Genomic DNA, 19,963 nt, shown 5'->3' with positions numbered 1-19,963 from the left:
CTTGCCATGAACTGCACAGCATTTTCTTCCTACTACCTTGAATTCTCTGCTGTTGCACATCTACTCTGCCTCATAATATAATCATTTGGGTGTTTGCCTTATTAGCCCTCCTAGACACCTCCTTGAAAAGTGGAAATCATCTTAACTAATTTTTATGTATTTTATAGAGCTTAGTGTCTTCCACAGAGTAGGCACATGACTAATTATCTATTAAACTGAATTTCCCTTTTAATATCAGAATAGTTGATTTGAACATACGTTGTTAAAAAAATTTTTTTTTCTTTCGGCACTGTATATCTTGAGCCTAGCACAATACCCACAATTCCCAGGTGATCAATAAATACTATTTTAATAAATGTCTTATATGTTGTAAAAGTGCAAATTATAGTTTGTATAATAAGCTATAATATTATAAAGTAATATAATAAATTTATCATCACTTCCTTAAAGATCATATCATTGATTGTTTTTAAGTAAAATATGCAATATGAACAATTTTATGAAATAATACTGTTTTATAGAGATAGGAGCACAGATGAACAAGTAACATAGCTGAGATTTTTAACACTGTCGTTCAATTCCTTATATTCATTTAGAGATGATTTTCCAGATCAGTAATTTATAACGGTGAATTCATTAGTTCCTAGCACATAACTAGAGGGTTTTAATTTAAAGGCAAACAAAAACTAAAATTGGCATTCCTGTTTTACAGAGGCCAGGAGAGACTCTCTAATAACAGCACAAGTAGTCACGGTTTTTCTAATATGTAACTCTGGGGTCTAAAAGAGCCACGGATTTTGCGCTCTCAAAATTAACAATTCCAGGGACTTCCCTGGTGGTCCAGTGGTAAAGAATCTGCCTTACAATGCAGGGGATGCGGGTTCAATCCTTGGTGGGGAACCTAAGATCCCACATGCTGCAGGGCAACAAAGCCTGCATGCCACATCTACTGAGTTTGGGCAACTCAACTAGAGAACCCATGTGTCGCAAACTACAGAACCCACGTGCTCTGGAGCCCGTGCGCCATAGCTAGAGAGAATTCCGCGCGCTGCAGCGAAAGATCCTGCATGCTTCAACAAAGATCCCACACGCCACAACTAAGACCCAACGCAGCCTAAAATAAATAAATAATAAATAAATCTTTTATAAAAAATGAACAATTCCACACTATGGGCTAGGGTGAGTGTTATGGACTGATTTGTACCCTCCACAAATGCATACATATGTTGAAATCCTAGCCCCCAGATGACTGTATTTGGAGATGGGGTCTCTAAGGAGATAATTAAGATTAAATGAGGTCATAAAGTTGGGGCCCTAATCCAAAAGGACTGGTGGCCTTATAAGAAGAGGAAAAGAAACCACACTAATCTCTATCTCTCTCTCTTTCTCTCTCTTCTCCCTTTCTCCCCACATACTTCTCCCACCCCACATTCACGGAGGAAAGGCCATGTGAGCACACAGAGAGAAGGCAGCCATCTGCGAGCCAGGAAGAAAAGTCTCCTCAGAAACCAACCCTGTCAGAACATTGATCTTGGACTTAGAGCCCCCAGAACTGTGAGAAATAAATATCTGTGGTTAAAGTCACCCAGTCTGTGTGATCTTGCTATGGCAGCCTGAGCTGACAGACAGTGGGCTTGTCACCCAGCAAGACCACAGGGACCCAAGGGCCTGTCCATGTTCCTCCCCCTCCCCTTTCCAATTTCAGGGATGAAATGTGGATGGTGGCAAAGGGGACTGCTCTTCTCTCTTCTTTTCCCCTCTCCACAAGTAGACAGCGTCTTGCTTTCTTGCTTGTGTGTGTGTGTTTGGCATCATAATGAGTCATCTTGGTGTCTGAGCATGGAGAAGGGAGAGGTAATAACTGGAGGCCCCATTTGCCCCTGATGTAGTGCCCTTCAGACAGAGAGCAACTTTAATCCAGACCATGCTGTTTGCAACTTCTGACAATGTTCTTACCTTATCAATCTTTTCATCCATACAATGGGAACAATAACAATTTCATTACAGGGTTATTTTTAGACATTGTGTGCAAAGCAGTTGAAACAAAACAGAGGATCAGTTTCACAACTTTCATTGAATTCTTACCATGTGCTGTGTTAGATTCTGGGGCTGCCTGTAAATGTTGGTTCTCTTTTCTTGTATTCCTCTCAGTGTTAAGAACAATTACACAGTGTGTGTTCTTTTGACTGACATCTTTTTATAAATTAGGGTATTAGTGATTAGCACACTATGAGGTACACAGGAAGAGCTTAATAAATAGTGAATTGAAATTGAAGTGAATTAAGAAAACGATAGGAAATTTCTAGGAGGCTTTGGAGATGAGTTTTTTTTCCTCACAAATACTATTTCTTACCTTCTTCCATAGAAATCGCTGGGTACAGAAAAATGATTGAAGCAGGGGAAAAAAGAGAGAGCGGGCACAATAGTTTATGCTATAGAATATCAGATTAATTTACCTACAGTAAGAAAAGCAATGTGCCAAAATTATTATCTAAAAATTCAATGGAGATTTAGTAACAAAATGATAAGTGAATATCCTATAGAAACCAATAAATTTATGAACCTTGTTGGAAATGGGATCTGTTTGCTTCTGGCAAATCCTATTCCCTTCTATCCCGATAAGCTCTGTAAGAGTTGCATTCTATTCATTTCTGAATTGATGCGCTTATTATTTATTCATTATATTTTAGGAACTCAAGTCTGGAATGAAAAGAAGGAAAGAAAGAGAGAGAGAAAGGGAGGAAGAAAAGAAGGAAGGAGGAGAGAGAGGAAGGAGAGAGAGAGAGGAGGGAGGGAAAGAAAGAGGGATGACAATTACAAGTGCATATTCAGCAAATAACTTTTTAATAACATCTGTAAACTAACATACGCCTGGAATTTTTCAATAACTCTTGAGTAATAAAGTTGCCTATGCATCCTGAGTAGTAACCCTTTCCTGAGATTTTTTTTCCCATGGTAACATTCAGGCAGAACAGAAAGATACAAAATAATATTTATTTGCAATATCATCTACAACAGTTAAAAAGAAATGACCTGATAGTTTAGAAAATGATATGCTCCATCAGAAACATCCCTGGGGCTTCCCTGGTGGCACAGTGGTTAAGAATCCGCCTGCCAATGCAGGGAACATGGGTTCGAGCCCTGGTTCAGGAAGATCCCACATGCCGCGGAGCAACTAAGCCCGTGCACCACAACTACTGAGCCTGAGCTCTAGAGCCCGTGAGCCACAACTACTGAGCCCGTGTGGCACGACTACTGAAGCTTGTGAGCCCTAGAACCTGTGCTCCACAACAAGAGAAGCCACCGCAATGAGAAGCCCCCGCACTGCAACGAAGAGTAGCCCCCGCTCGTCACAACTAGAGAAAGTCTGCATACAGCAACAAAGACCCAATGCAACCAAAAATAAATAAATAAAATAAATAAATTTAAAAACAAGAAAAGAAAGAAACATCCCTGTGAGAGGTGACCCTTTAACTCAGTGGCTCCATACTTGGGGTTCCTGGACTCAGAGATTTGTAAGGATAATAATATGTGGCTGCAAACTCTTTTCAGGATGGACTTTGCAAAATTCTAATAGAAATGGCACATAGGCTATGCAAGCAAGTTAGATGTCAACCCGTGGCCCTACTAGTTATCAGATATTGGTTAGAAGCTTAGTTAGCAGTTTCACATGCCTTTGATACATGGAATAGGAAAATGGGTTAAAGAAGTACTTCAATCTGGTTTGGTAAACAAACTTTTCAAAGCACAGGGGAAATAACTAAAATATCACTATGAAGATTATATCATGACAAATGTTTCTGATAAAATGTCAAGTTAAAGAAAAAAGTAGTATTGCAGGGCTTCCCTGGTGGCGCAGTGGTTGAGAATCTGCCTGCCAATGCAGGGGACACGGGTTCGAGCCCTGGTCTGGGAGGATCCCACATGCCACGGAGCAACTAGGCCCGTGAGCCACAACTACTGAGCCTGTGCGTCTGGAGCCTGTGCTCTGCAACAAGAGAGGCCGTGATAGTGAGAGGCCTGCGCACTGCGATGAAGAGTGGCCCCCACATGCCATACTAGAGAAAGCCCTCGCACAGAAACGAAGACCCAACACAGCCAAAAATTAATTAATTAATTAACTTTTAAAAAGTAATATTGCAACTGTTACTGTAACCATGTAAAATATGGTTCTATAACTGGAAGACAGTATGAAAATATGGTCAGTGTAAAGGAATTTTAAGTGTTTTCTTTCAAAAATGTCTCTATAGCTGTCATCATATCTTTTCAAGGGAAAAAAAAAATAATATTTGGCTTAGAGAATTGAGAAGTAAAGTGGATGATGACTCTCCATGGGCAAATCTATATTTACTTTAGTGCCCTCCCAGCCTCCTGTCCGTGCCCCTCTCCCTCTCCCTCCTCCGGGCACCTCTTCCCCTTCTGTAACTCCTGCCCGAGAGCATTTCAGACGGTTCTTGATCAGCAGGTTCTAGCTGGGCTCTATGAGCTACTGATACCCTTCATTAAGGGAGTAAGTCGTTCACAAGCATTCGCCACCATGAATCCCTTTGCTGACCATTCCTCCACCGCCATCTAAAACACTGTGAAGTGAACAAACTACACTCATTAAATAATAATTCAGTCCCATGTTTACTCATCAAAGGCACACAAACTGTGCCGTTCTGCAGCCTTGCTTGCCGGTAGGTGTATAATGTATGGACTAGCTGTAGGCACCTCAGGGGACTTCAAGCCAGGGAGCGATCACAAGAACATTTGCATTTTCACAAACTGAAAACTCTTCTAAATCCAAAGGAATGAATGTCTATGGTAGGATTTCAGATGGCTGCCAGGAGGCTATCTGGGGTATGGGGACATTTAAAGATCCTCTGTTGGGCGGGAAGCCAGCCCTGGGGGAGAGGGAGCTGTCTTTCTCGTGATGCACAGGCTGGGTTTGAGGTGTCAGCACACTCACATATGGTGGATCTGAGGTTGTTGTGAGGCTGATATGGCTGAGACCACCAGAACTCCCGTTGCTTCCTATGCAAAAAGAAATACACTGTGAGAAGGAAAAAAGAAATTAATCCAGGTTAACCCAGGTGAAATAGATCCAGGATAGAACGTTTCCTAGAATTCTGTTGCTTCCAACCAAGTGAACAAGGAGATTTCACCTCCAAACACACTGTCAAATACATTCTCCAAATGCATGGCCTTTCTTACCATTCTTTCCTGCCTCACAGCATCTTTTCAGAGTCACACTGACTTAGGGTGAAAATCTGGCCTGAGATCACTGGTGCACATGCCACAGAGCTTCACTGCATGAGGCATGGCACCTGCCTCTCTGGCATGTTAGCCCGCTCCAGCTGGTCTCAGAATTTTCACCACATGTTCTGGTTTCCCTCCCAGGCTGTGAAGCTCTCTACAGTCCCTTTAGAGCCATATGAACTTCAGTTCCTTCCGTTGTCCTTTATTTGTGCGCTAACCTAGTAAACCTGCCATTTCTGTGTGCTCCTTGCAAGAGCCCCACTGGAATCTCCTTGCCACTCTCTGCTCTGAGACCATGAGGACTAATCTCATTAGGGCTTTATCCCTGTGTGTGTCCTCAGGTCATCCCTTATCCTCTGCACTTTAATCCCTGTAAGGCTCCATCCACCACCTGCCACTCCCTGAAGCCCTTTCACACACCCTCTGGAACTGGCAGTAAATCTCCAACGAAATCTCTAAAACCTCCCCCTGTACTTTGAGTGAGCCCTTCACCTTCTTGTTCTAACTAAACCCAGGTCCCCCTGAGCTCATTGCTCCCCTGCCCCTTTTGAGAGGTGGCTCCTTCCTCTCCCACTCCCAGTGGTGTGTGGGTAAACCAGCCCGAGGAGATGAGTCCTCATGTGCAGCTTTGCAGGTTTTTCTAGTGTCAATATTCCCACTGGGGCTGGTTTCAAGCTGCCACCCTGACGTCACCGACCGTGGGTGTGAGAAGGGTGCACACAGGCTCTGTGAGCTGGCTCCAGCACACCACTGCATGAGGCCCTCACTCCATGGGGCCTGGAGGTGGGGTCTGTGTTCTGCTTCTCCTGGCCATCTCCAGACTATATCCCTCTTCCCTAGATGCCCTCGCTTTGAAAGCCATTTCCCCGACTCTTCTGGAAGCCATTCTCAGATTATTCCTGCTAACTCCCATGCTTTTAACACTGCTCTATCATAATGCATGACGATTTTATTAGGCACAAAGATGTCCCTTCCAACACCCTGGCCTCTTGGTTCCTTGATCTCCTCTCTTCCAACGACCTCAGCCACTGCATCCCACTGTCATACCCTAGGCCTTTCAGTACCCAAAACTACAATCTCTATATAATTTCTATATACAGCATCCCTTTCTTCTACCAGCACCTCCTATCTTCCCAACCCCAATAATCTATCAACCCCATAGGGATCTATAATCCATTGATCTGACTTCCTTTCCACTGACCCTACCATGTCACCTCCCTCCTTAACAAGCTTAAATGTCATGGTCTTTCATTAAAATCACTCCCTTGTCCCTCTCTTGATTTACTGTTAAATCTGACTCCCTGTCTAATCTGGCCCTGCCTGCCAGGAAGCTGACCAGAATCACTATAAATTTATGACCTTTAACCTTAAGTGGGCCCTTAATGCTGATGCTACTGTATTTATCTAACCAATTTGCTCTCCAGTTCTCATAGAAACTTTTCAAGCTTTCTCCTCTTTCCTTCCCAATATCTCCTACCCACCCTTACTCTCAGCTTATGACATTGCTTATTCCACTGAGAAAATAAGAGCAGATGGAAGAGACCTTCCACTAACTCCCACCATATCCCTCACCCTCAGCTGTGCCCACACACTCTGGATTCCCTACTGCTACTATTACTGTGGGTGAACTGTTCATGATCCTGTATAAGGCCAACCCCTCTATTTATAGGCTCCATCACATCTCCTCCTGCTTCCCCAAGGACAACAAGAGCAGCAACGTTCCCTTCTTTCTCCTGTATCATAAAATTTTCCCTCTCATTGGATTTTTCCCATTACCATTTACCCTATCTAAAAAAGTTCTCTCATACCACTCCACTTTCTCCTCTAGCTATTTGTCCATTGTTCTGCTCTGCTTTATACAAAATGTCTCAAAAAATTTTCCATGCTCATTGTTGTCAATGTCTTTAAATCCCCTTTTACTAAGATTTTGGTCCCACCTCATCCACTGAAATTGCTTTTATCAAGATCACCAATGACTTCTGTTGCTAAATCCAGTGGTCAGTTCTCAGTCCCCTAGGCAGTGGTTGACATAGTTGATCAGGACACTCTACCATCTTGATTTTGGTCTGCCTCACCGGCCATTCCTTCTCAGTCTCCTTTGCTAGTTCCTTTTCTTCTTCATGATCTCTTAACATTGGCTGAGTCTTGGACCTCTCATTCTATTTTCTTTCTATCCTTAATCCCTTCCTTGGACCTCAATAGCACCAAGGTGATGGTGGAAAGTTGAGATTCAGTAACTGAGCTTTCAACTCAGCCTTGAAAGATTATAGAGGGAGTCAGAACTACCTTTAAAAGTTTAATTTAGCTTCCCAACTACTCTTCTCTCTTTTCTAATTGATACGATTATTCTGGTCCCTTTGGTGTTTAAGATGTTTAGAGCATATTGACAAGTTGACATTTGGATTTATAGACCAGTGTGTGTTCATCTATCTGCTTGTCTCTCTTTCTCTCATCTTAACTGCAATAACAGAAGCCTGAGAAAACGTTTTGTTTCCTGATGGCTCGGTCTTGAGTCCAGGAGTGATGACTTTTCTTACCTCTTCAGAAGGTGCGTGGAAGGGATTAGGCCAGCACAGGTACCAAGGTCTGAGATTTTCCGGGCTTGCCACCAGAGGGCATCATTCTGGTCCACAATCTGGAGGATGTCCCCCTTCTGGAAAGGCAAGCCGGCATCCATGCAGGGTATGGCAGGGTCCTCCTGGGGCCAGTACTCAGTCATGGCACGAACATATACCTGACAGTAGGTGCACACCTCAGAAGAATCCTTACCCCCGGGTTGTTAAGACTTAAAAGCATCTCTCCCACTCTTCCACCTACTGGTGCTATCTTTCCTCTCCAACCTCACCAAAAAGAACTTCCTTCTTGAACTGAGTCTAAGAGCCATGAAAAAAAAAAAAAAGTGAGTTTGGGAATAGAATCTTTCAGCTCTGAGAAGTTTTTGCTCAAATGCTCACCATTCTTGATGTTACTTCTTAACTTCTTGGTACCCCATCTCCTGTTATTGTATTCACTTACTGATTTGCCTCTCATGTCATCAGCATCGAAAAATATGCAATACAGTATTGAACAAATCTTCAATACATTATAGAGGATAGTAATAAGATACAAAGTACATCACGGTTGTTATTGTTATTGGAGGATTTCCTGTGTGTGGGTATGAAGGCTCAGTAAATTCTTACCATCTTTTGGCTATTAACAGGAGGGTCAGAAACTGGAACCACCTTGAATATGATTGTGCCACGAGACATGGCCTAGAAAATGTCAGAGGAAAGAATGACAAATCACAGAGTTCACTGGGTTACTGGGGTTTGGCAGACAGAAGTTACAATTCAATGTGTGCAGGTCAAATGGTGACATCTCCCACAGGGGCTTTTACAAGGGCTCAACAGCTAAATATCACCACCCAGAAATGGACATTAGGAAGAAATTTAGCTTCACTTCTGTCCTGCTGTGGGACTTCCAGGATCACTGGTCTGTTAACACCCACACTGAGGCCTGGCTTCTCACAGGGACCCTCCATCTCGCTGCTGCCGGGACACAACACTCAGCAAGGCCTTCCCACAGGCACTAAGGAAGGAGAGGAGCTCTTAGTCTGACTTTCCCTCCTCATATCTCAGTCAGTAATTATTTCCTGAATACTGATTTCTGCATCAGGCAGCCTAGTCTTATGCGGAAGAAGATAAAGGGCCCCCAAGTCTTCTGGGGGGAACTGACGTCTCCAAACTAATGGTGGAGGAAACAGAGAGCCTCTTACTTTGATGGGAGAGGTAAGAACCCCCCTGTCACACACACCGTGATGGGCATTGGAGATCCTAGAGATTAGCAAGAAAGATATTGGTCTCACTTGGGAATTTCACAACCCCACTGTCCTGGCAACTCCACAGCTGGAGCCTAAAGGGCTGAGGTGGAGGCATGTGTGTCTGTGACTGACAGTCCTTTAAGCTCCCGGTGCAGTATCTTTTATACCACACAGAATCCTGCCTAGTGGTTTGCAAAATATTTCGGTGCTTGGTATATACTCCTTATAATACTCCTTATATAATGCTCCTTATAATACTCCTTATATAATACTCCTTATAATACTCCTCCTCTCAGTCCCTAAGGCACATCTATGAAAATCTAGAGTTCCCCCAAGAACCCAGTTTGAGAACCACTAGTCTATGTAATATATAATAATTGACCTCAGGCCCCACCCTGGGGGTGTACATGGGGGGAGGTGTGCGGGGAAAGCTTCTATGGCTACTGACAGCTAGACAGTGAATCGGGCAATGGTTTGAAGGACGGGAATGGGAACTGAAAAGAGTTACCAAAAGCTCATATAATCAGGTCACACCACCATTTCAACCACAAGGACAGTGGCAGGGCCAGCAAGGATGTCCCCCTCCCCATATGCTGCCCTCTGGCAACTTCTTTTCTACCCCAAAGCTGCCTCAAGGAAACTGCATAAACATGTAAGGGGACCAAGGGGTGGTTTGCTCAGGTTCAGACACTCCTCCACAGTCTCACTCTGCCCACCCCGGGCTCAGTTTCCAATGGAGCAACCCAGGTGACGAGGGACCTGGGCTGGGCGGTCTGGCAGTCTTCCTGAGGCTGAAAGAGCAGCTTGTGAAGGGAGGTATCCAGAAGGGGCCAGATCCCCTGAGGAGGCGGATGGGGGAAGGCGGATGAGCTGCATAGAAACAGACAAGTTCTGGGGCCTAGAGAGAGGAAGCTGCCTAGCGGGGCCCGAATCCCCCTCCAATTACAGCGCACACGCCATGGGCTGGACGTAACGTGGCACTGAGCCATGGAGAAGGCAAGGAGGAGACTGTTACCAGAATATGGATCACTTGCTCAGGGTCCAGTCCTTCAACTGAAACTCCATTCACTTCCACCAGTTTGTCTCCAGCATATAACAGCCCTAGGCAAACAGGAACACAAAACAAAGAGGGGTACAAAAAACCTCTCACAAATGGCGGTAGCCATCCCAAAGCTCCTTAACAAACTCGCTAACCCAAGCAGGCTCTGACATCTTAAATTTCATGGTGAAATAATAATAATAAAGCAAACTGGCTATTCCAATTTACACCACCGCCAAAGTGCATGAGAATTGCATTTTTCTACCTTTCTACCAACACTGGGTATTAACTGGTGGTGATATTTTTACTAATCTGATGTTGTAAAATGGAACTGGAACTCTGGTAAGAAGATAACACGAAAAATAAAGCTGTTGGGGTCATGAGAAAATGTCAGATGAAAAGGAAATGGGGGGTATTCTTCAAAAGAGAAAATGTGGAGAAACTTGAGGGTTAAGATTGAGGCTTGAGAAATACGAGGTAAGACAGTGCAGATAAGAAGCAGGATGACATCACAGAACAGAAACCAAGGATGACGAAAATTTTAAGCAAGGTATTGTCAACAACATCAAATGTATTGGAGAAGTAAAAATAAAACTGAGGCTGACAGAAGTGCCAGTGGACTTAGCAACTAGGATGTCCCTGGGTAATTTCTCTAAGAACACTGGGGTATGAACCCCGCACCAGGTTTCCAGGGTCATATACAGTGAGGACACACATAGCAGGTATAGAACAGCTCGTTTCAGAAGCACAGTAATGAAAAGAAGGAAATTTGGTTCTCTGGTAGAAAAGGCAAGCAACAGGTGTTTGAAGACGGGGAAGAGAGATGCCTTTTTGAACACAGAAGGACCAAGTGAAGCGTGAAAGTTGGGAATATAGAGTGGGGCAGACCTGGACTTGAATCCTGACTCACCCTGTGAAACCCTGAGCAAGTTAGGTGGTTAATCTCTTTGAGCCTCAGTTTCCTCATCTATATGATAGCCTGATAATACTTACCTTGTTAGGTTTACATGGGAATGTAAAGTAAGGGAACATTAATTTAGTGCCTAGAATGGAGGGACTCAGTGAGGAAGGGCAATGGGACTTCTCTGGAATATTCCTTTCTTCCTTCTTAGTAACCAAGCAATAGAACTTATTAAAGCTCAACCTCAGTTAGGAAAGAGGGGCTTCCCTGGGAAGGTTAAACAATCATTTCCTGGTCACGCTTGCACCCTGCTGCTCCAGCTTACCACTCCTCTCTGCCAGCCCACCATGGATGACTCTGGCCACCAGGATGTCCCCTGTCATCTCATGGCGCTTGATGGTAGCTCCCTGGGGAGAGAGTACAGTAGAACCCCTTTTTACCTAACATGACCGCTGTCCTGGGGGCTTCCCTCAGTGTCGCTCTGGTCTTTCGGACAAGGGTATTCATACCAACCAGGGCCATACGTACTGTGCCATGAAAAAGGAAAGGCCATTCAACCTTGCTCTAGCAAAGTCTACATCCTACCACATAGACATCAAAGAATATTGAGATCCTTCCAAAGGTAAAGAAAACTCTCACAATTACAACCTAATCAAAGGGATTATGCTTAGAAAATCAAATTAATGCCTCACTTAGCTTCCCCTTTATAGAGGAAAAAAACGTAGGCAAATACATTAGAACAGAGTAAAATATATGTACATGTCACAGAGCCAAATAATAAAATAAAAGAATTTCTTATGTCTCACAGCTCTTAGAAAACAAAAACACTAAGCAGAAACCTTCCCTGAAAACATTACAACCTGTAATGTGTTTGAAATCACAGGCAAAATTCACTAAGATACAGTTTCGCCATTATTATCATGGATTCCCTCACATTGTCTGATTGCCTCACACTACATCTGTGACTACAGACAAGAATATTGCCCAAGTAATTACTAGACATAACTTAGCTCATAATTAACCCTCGTGTAATCCTAAATGAAAAGGTAAAATGATTTCCTTACCAGGGGCTGCTGGTTTTTCACCATGCAAACAATCCTCATTGCTTCCTCGCTCTCAGGGATGTTGTCTGGCAGTGGAGGGAGAAGAGGTTCAAAGTCTTTCTGAGCCACGGTGTCATGGGCGCTGAGCAAGGCCTGGGAACAGAGAAGGAAAAGGGGAACAAACGTCACACATAGGACACACCCACCTAGAAGATGCTGACTCAATACTATGTGAGATACAACAACAACCAACACGTACGTGCCAGGCATAGTTCTAAGTGTTTTATGTGGATTAACTCAATCTTCACAATAACCCTGAGGCAGGCATATATATTTTTTAATTTTTTAAATTTATACAATTTGTAAAGGTTACTTTCCATTTACTGTTATTACAAAATAGTGGCTATTCCCCATGTTGTACAATACACCCTTGTAGCCTATCTTTCACTCAATTGTTTATACCTACCACTCCTCCACTCCCATATTGCCTGCCCCACTCCACTGGTAACTACTAATTTGTTCTCTATATCTGTGAGTTTGCTCCTTTTTTGTTATATTCACTAGATTGTTGTATTTTTTAGATTCCACATGTGACATCATACAGTATTTGTCTTCCTCTGTTTGACTTATTTCACTAAGCATAATGCCCTCCAAATCCATCCATGTGGCTGTAAATGGCAAAATTTCATTCCTTTTTATGGCTAAGTAGTATTCCATTGTAAATAAATACCACATCTTCTTTGTCCATTTATCTGTTCATGGACACTTAGGTCGCTTTCATACCTTGGCAATTGTAAATAATGCTGCTATGAACATTGGGGTGCATGTATCTTTTCAGATTCGTGTTTTTGGTGTTTTTTGACATATACCCAGGAATGGAATTACTGAGTCATATGGTAGTTCTATTTTTAGTTTTTTGAGAAAACTCCACACTGTTTTCCACAGTGGCTGCATCAGCTTATTGATACAAATGTTCCCTTTTCTCCACATCCTTGTGAGGCAAGTGTATTTATTTCCCCCATTTTACAGATAAGGAAACAAGGCAGAGAGAGGGTAAGCAACACATAATATATTCTTTCATTTCTGATAAAATGTATTCTGTCACATTCTTATTTCCTGGAAACCCATGTAATCCATGGTGCTCCTATAAACTTGAACTACAAAACAACTATTGTAATAGTTTCCCCAATTAAGGTAGAATGAGGAGCAGTAATCAAAACATCTTGCTGGTTTAATTATCAGTGACACTTAAGGGCCCATGCAAAACAGAATGAGAAAAAGTAGTCCTCTACTTTTAGGGTATGATCAAAGAGTTCCTTCTCATGGCCCAGTATGTTCAATTTTCATTTCACAAGATGGGGAAGTAGTCATTCTATAGCCCTGCCAGAGACTGGTGGACAGAACTTTGTAGGAACTCAGAGAAAATTCTCTAGGTTTATCTTGTGAAATAAAACTTTTTAAAAACGTCTTTATTGGAGTATAATTGCTTTACAATGGTGTGTTAGTTTCTGCTTTATAACAAAGTGAATCAGTTATACATATACATATGTCCTCATATCTCTTTCCTCTTGCATCTCCCTCCCTCCCACCCTCCTTATCCCACCCCTCTATGTGGTCACAAAGCACTGAGCTGATCTCCCTGTGCTATGTGGCTGCTTCCCACTATCTAGCTATTTTACATTTGGTAGTGTATATATGTCCATGCCATTCTCTCACTTTGTCACAGCTTACCCTTCCCCCTCCCCGTGTCCTCAAGTCCATTCTCTATGTCTGCGTCTTTATTCCTGTCCTGTCCCTAGGTTCTTCAGAACCTTTTTTTTTTTTTTTTAGATTCCATATATATGTGTTAGCATATGGTATTTGTTTTTCTCTTTCTGACTTACTTCACTCTGTATGACAGACTCTAGGTCCATCCACCTCACTACAAATATCTCAATTTCGTTTCTTTTTATGGCTGAGTATATTCCATTGTATATATGTGCCACATCTTCTTTATCCATTCATCCGATGATGGACACTTCGAATAAAACTTTTTGACTGATAAATCCCATTGCTCCAAGTGCAGACATCCTCTTAAATTCTAATTTGTTGATAAATTGATCTCAAAATCTATAAGTACTATGAGATAGGTTTCTATTCTGCAATCAAATGTTCTTCATATACCCCCTCATAGAGCTAATCATTATTATACTGTATTTTCCAAGCACCTTCACTCACTCTATTTGAAACTTAAAATAACTTAAGGTGTATGCTACCTCGATTGCCCCCGCAGAATTTTCGAGGAACAATGGCTTTCCCGGGGGGAAAAAAGACACCATGGGAAGTTCTGGATGCCTTCTTATAAATAGGGCAGGCTTGTCTCCATGACCAGTGAGATTAAGTCAGTCACATCCAAGTTCCACATTTTTAGGTACAGTCTGTTGGTCACCCACATACGGTAATAGAACATCTATTCAGAGAGCACATGTTCCAGCACATTTATTTCTCCTTCCCAACGTTGTCTATGTGCCAGATGGTTATATCTTGCCCATTTTAGCAAGCACTTGCCTTTAAGTGTGGAGCCTGGAGGATTTGTCTCAGCTCTTGGATCTCAGGGGACTTGGGGGTTTCATGTAATATCTTCACTACCTGGTTGGTGGAAAAACATACATTGTGAATTTTTTAACAATCTTTATCACCTAGTTAACATCACCTAGGTTGGATAACAGGTATACTGACATGATATTGACCTAAGAAAAGCTGTTACTGAAGCCTTCTTTTTCCTCTTTAAAGTCAGGGCTTAGAGTCTTTCCTTATCATTAAACTTCATTACAGCAGGTAGAATCCAAGATTTGGGGTAGATCTAAACCACTGTGCCCCAGTCCTGGCACATCGCAGGCTTGGAGGAAGAACAAACATAATTTTGTAATGTCATATGTGCCAAGGCAATATCCCTCTAGTGGCTCTAAGATAGCTGTTTGCTAATGTGAATGCTTTATAGGCAGGTTAAGGTATCTGAGTTCTCCAGCTACAGGCTCAATTACCTGGAGAACCCAGGTAGCTTAATCCCATGGGCTGTTCCATTCTTCAGTTGCAAAATGAAATAGTAATTTGTATTTTAGGGCTTATTATTTGATTAGCAATTTTAATGTTTGTTGCAACAAAAAAGTGCTAGACAGAATAAATTCTGATCTCTTTGCTTTGGTTTAGGCATAGACCTGCTTTCTGACATGACATAAGCCCTTTCAAGACTTTAACCAGCTCCATGAATCTTTAGCAGTCAAGGACCATCACCTATTGTCAAATGAAAACAAGCAGTTTAGCAAGCTTCACCTCCACTCACTGGGGTTGCAACTGAATTAAATATCACGTGTGTGTTTCCCTGTGGACAGCTGAGAACCATTCAAGTTGTTGATTACTGGAGCTGAGGTTAGAAGTTTTTTTTAAAAATTTCTTTTAATATGGACAATAAATAAAAACAAAACAGATTATATTTATGCATCCATTCAGCAAATATGCATTGAACATCTACTGTGTGCTAGGCACTGTTTTGAGTGACGCAAATAGAGCACTGAATAGGCACACAAAAATCCCCAGTCTCATGGAGTTTACATTCTAGTGAGGAGCCACAGACAATAAATAAAATATATAAGTAAAAGAGTTTTATTTGATGATGAAAAGAGTTAAGAAGAAAAATGAAATAGGGAAGGTGGATAGGGAATGCTATGAGAGGACTGCAATTTTAGATGGGGTGACCAGGGAAAGCCTCCGTGAGGTGACATTTCAGTGGAGACTGGAGGGAGATGAGAAAGCAAATCGTGTGGCTATACGGGCAAGGGCGTTACTGACATAAGGAATAGCAAGTGCAAAGGGCCTGCGGTAGGAGCATGTCTGGTTCGAACAACCACAAGGGGTTCAACTTGCTGGAGCAGAGTGAATAAGGGAGAGAGTGGTGAGTATGACATCAAAGAGGTAACAGGGGCCACCTTATGTTTGACTATGCAAGAATTCGGATGTTTACTCGGAGATAAGTTGTTGTAGGAAGAGTTTGAGCAGGGAAGTGACATGATTTGACTCATCTTTAATCAGAATCTCTTTGGCTGCCATGATGGGAATAGACCCCAGGGGAGCAAGAGTAAAGTGGGCGACCAGGTAGGAGGCTACATCGCAATTATCCATGTGAGAGACAATGATGCTGTATATTAGGTGGCACAGCAGAGGTGGGGAGATTCTCGATATGTTTTGAAACTAGAGCTGACAGGACTGGGTGTGGGTGTGAGAGAAAGGAAAAGTCAAAGATGACCCCAGAGGTTTCAGCCAGGGTACTGCAAGAACAAAGACGTCCTTAGCGAGATGGAAAAGGCTGGGGTGAGAGCGGCTTTGGAGATGGGACAGCCAAGAGCTCCGCTGGGGACATGTAAAGTTTGAGGTCCATTAGACATCTCAGTAGGATGGGATGGGGCAGAGGACATCAGAGCCTGCCGTCCAGGAGCCCAGAATAGGGATGTAAATTGGGTATCATTAGTAGGGCAACATTACCCTCTTTCCAGGGGATAATTAGGTCCACGGTTTAGGGAAAAAGAGGGAGATGCACACAAGCTAAAAATGTGTCTTGTTGCTTTTAACTTGGGGAGACAGCAGGCCTTCTATTAAAGCTCAATTAGAAACAGTTATCAGATGCATAATCACCAACTGAACTTTTCCATTAGAGCATTTAAACTAGCGCTATGAGTAAAATGGTATCACGTTAAAGCTCTGCTATTCTCTGGATGAAAAATCACCTCACCTCGTAGGATAACGCCTGGGCATGGGGTGTGGCAGGAATGAGCTTCTTTCCTTTAAATTCCTGGAGGCAGTCATAAACCTGCCAAGGGGCAACGAGGAGAGAATGACATACTGAGGGAAGGCTCACCCAGGGGAGACTCAGCCTGAGCAATGGCACAAGTGGCTGGGTAGCATGTGTGTTGGCCTTTAATAAGGTGTCTCTAGTTGTCCAAGCGAAATGAACTCAAGACTGGTGGCTCTAACGCTTCAAAGGCTTAATTACTGGCTGCCACTGGAAACTGTTCTTCCCCAAACAATATCATTGATAAAAAGAAACGTGAATTTTACTCTTGTTAAATTAAGCAAGTCTGGGTTTTCCAGGCTTGAGGTCAATAAGGATTTGAAGCCAGAGACCTGTGGGAACTTCCAGGCTGGGTAGCTGTGTAGGGCATGGGTTAGGGGCTCAGGTTCACCAGGGGATCTGAATGAGAGGCCGGGCACACTATACATGCTTATTTGTACTCTGTGCTCACCTTTTGTCCCTTTCCTCCCTTAATTCTCCAGTAAAAGGTTGTTTATAAAAATTCCAACTTTGTCTTTGTTGACCCTTAGGAATTGTTTTCCATACCAGGATCTAGGGTTGGGCTGAGAATACCAAGGTCTGACTAACTCTGCAGTGCAGACCTTAATCTTATTTTAGAAATCTAGTTTCTCTTACAGTTGGAGAAATGAGGTCCAGGAGGACAGCTCAGCCCTGCCTGTCTCCATCCGGATCTGGGATGGCGGGGCTTCCTTGCTCTACCTCAGTGCCCAAGCTCAAGTGTACCTGGAAGTGATTAAGGCTGGTGGATTGATGCAGGGAGCACAGAGGCCAAGCAGCCTACCAGTGGTAGCAAAGGCAATGCCTTTAGCGGCATTCATACCTGTGTATTAGCTTCCCAGGAGGGAAAAGTGCCTGGTAGAAATCAAGTAGTTTCCCCCAAAGTTTTTTTTGTTTTTTGTTTTTTTTTTTTTTTGCGGTACGCGGGCCTCTCACCGCTGTGGCCTCTCCCGCTACGGAGCACAGGTTCCGGACGCGCATGCTCAGCGGCCATGGCTCACGGGCCCAGCCGCTCCGCGGCACATGGGATCCTCCCGGACCAGGGCACAAACCCGTGTACCCTGCATCGGCAGGCGGACTCTCAACCACTGCGCCACCAGGGAAGCCCATCCCCCAAAGTTTTATTCAGATATAATTGAGATAGAACATCGTGTAAATTTAACGGGTATGCCATGTTGATTTGATACACGCAAAACGATAACCACGATAAGGTTAGTTAACACCGCCATCACTTCACATAATTACCACTTTGTGTGTCATGATAACGTGTAACATCTATTCTCTCAGCAAATTTCAAGTATGTAATACAATATTGTTAAATATAGTCACCATGCTGTACATTTGCTCCCCAGAACTTATTCATCTTGTAACTGGAAATTTGTACCCTTTGACCAACATCTCCCTATTTCCCCTCCCCCTAGTCCCTGGCAACCACTATTCTCTCTGCTTCTATGAGCTCCACCTTTTTAGATTCCACACACAAGCGAGATCGCACAGTATTTATCTTTCTCTGACTTATTTCACTTAGCATAATGTCCTGAGATTCATCCATGCTGTTGCAAAAGGGAGGATTTCCTTCCTTTTTATGGCTGAATAATATTCCACTGGACATCCCACTTCTGAGTATATAGTGATAGTGAAATGAAATCACTACCTAAAAAGATATCTGCACCCCATGTTCATTGAAGCTTTATTCACAATAGCCAAGGCATGGAAAAAAACACTGTGTCCAACAACGGATGAATGGATTAAGAAATCAGGTGTTTTAAAACCAGTGCTATGAGGAGTACCTCTTTGCTCATGCTAAGTATGCTGACACTTCTTTCTTATCTTAAAGAATATAATATTAACATGCATCATAAGGCTGACCATATTTCACTTAAGTGAAGGAAACACATCCTCCAAAAAATAACTTCAAAAGGACCTTTCTTAATAATAACATTTGTTCAGAAGAACAAAATTATAGTCAGATTCTATTGTATAGTGCATGAAATTTTAGCCAAATTTAAAAAAAGAAGGGATCTTCAGAGTAAGAAAAACTTAAGATACCTAAACAGAGCTGTAGACATTTCATGTCCTAATTTATGAAAACAAAGAGGAATAATTTTTAAAGCATTTTTATTTGTCCTGAGTTGGCCTCAAGGACAAAGGGTTGTAGAGAGCTGCTAAGGGTGCTGTCTATGGCCATTTGTGGTGGCTGCTGTGTGACCTCAGGGGTCTCTGGAAGAAAGGGAGTTGGGGGCAGAAAAGAGAGGAGCTTCCATATTCTTTTCCAGCCAAGTATATTCCTTCCTAAGCTAAGAGGTTGTGTAGCTCTTCTCTGAACTTTTTCCCAGTTGAAATTTCCTGCCAACTGACAAGCAACACTGTTGGACGAGTAAGTTCTGCTCCCAAGGCTAAGGCTTCTGAGAAATGGAGCGCTCACCTTGAGCAGAGCCTGCAGCCACGGGGAGTGAAGGAGGTCGTACAGGAGACACACTCCATTCACGTCTCGGCTGTAGAACAGATTCAGCTCTTGTAGCACAAGCCTCAGGATTTGGGAGATACCTACAAATGGGAGAGGGCAGAGATGGGGTGACGGGTGGAAAGGCAGGTGTAAATGTGAAGGACAATTCAGACCGCTGGCAGGTGCCAGGGGCTCATGAGGAGAGGAGAGGACACTGGATTTAAGGCCCAAAACTCTGCTCTAGCCCTGTTCTATCACTTACTGTGTGAACTTCAGAGAGCCATCCAACTATCTGGAACCTACTTTCCTTGTGGCAAAATGAGAATATGTTAGCTTCCCCATAGGGTTGTTGCCAACATTAGATGAAATAATAGATAATAGTATAGAAATGAAAGATTTTATGAGAGCAATATTGCTTTCCCCTCCCCAATCTTAACAGCCTCTGGTTTACTCCAAAATTATCTAGTTGTTTTCTGGATCCTCCTTCTCTAATTCAAACATGCCACCATGTGCCATGTGTATTTACCCTTTATGAAAAGTCTTATTGAAAAACTCTCCTAATAGGCCTTTAATACATAGCTCAGGATTCCACTATTAAAGGGACTGAAAAGAATTTAGTAAATGCTTCGTTGCTTTTACAAGTATTTTCAT

General features: G+C 42.8%; 1 protein-coding gene across 1 annotated transcript in view; it reads right to left on the bottom strand.

The window, feature by feature from the left end:
• The window catches only part of MPP4 (membrane palmitoylated protein 4), a 37,812-nt gene that overhangs the window by 17,450 nt on the left and 399 nt on the right, over nt 1-19,963 (bottom strand). The window contains exons 2-11 of the mRNA XM_032637869.1: nt 19,292-19,413; nt 16,789-16,866; nt 14,571-14,651; nt 12,045-12,176; nt 11,306-11,387; nt 10,056-10,141; nt 8,421-8,492; nt 7,779-7,975; nt 4,952-5,016; nt 2,354-2,371 (exon numbers count right to left, since the gene is read on the bottom strand). Of these exons, the coding sequence (XP_032493760.1) occupies nt 2,354-2,371; nt 4,952-5,016; nt 7,779-7,975; nt 8,421-8,492; nt 10,056-10,141; nt 11,306-11,387; nt 12,045-12,176; nt 14,571-14,651; nt 16,789-16,866; nt 19,292-19,413 (933 nt within the window). The remainder of the gene's footprint in view (nt 1-2,353; nt 2,372-4,951; nt 5,017-7,778; nt 7,976-8,420; nt 8,493-10,055; nt 10,142-11,305; nt 11,388-12,044; nt 12,177-14,570; nt 14,652-16,788; nt 16,867-19,291; nt 19,414-19,963) is intronic.

Source organism: Phocoena sinus, chromosome 7 (genome assembly GCF_008692025.1).
Source record: "Phocoena sinus isolate mPhoSin1 chromosome 7, mPhoSin1.pri, whole genome shotgun sequence".
NCBI classification, from domain to species: domain Eukaryota; kingdom Metazoa; phylum Chordata; class Mammalia; order Artiodactyla; family Phocoenidae; genus Phocoena; species Phocoena sinus.
This window is presented reverse-complemented; position numbering and strand designations above follow the sequence as displayed.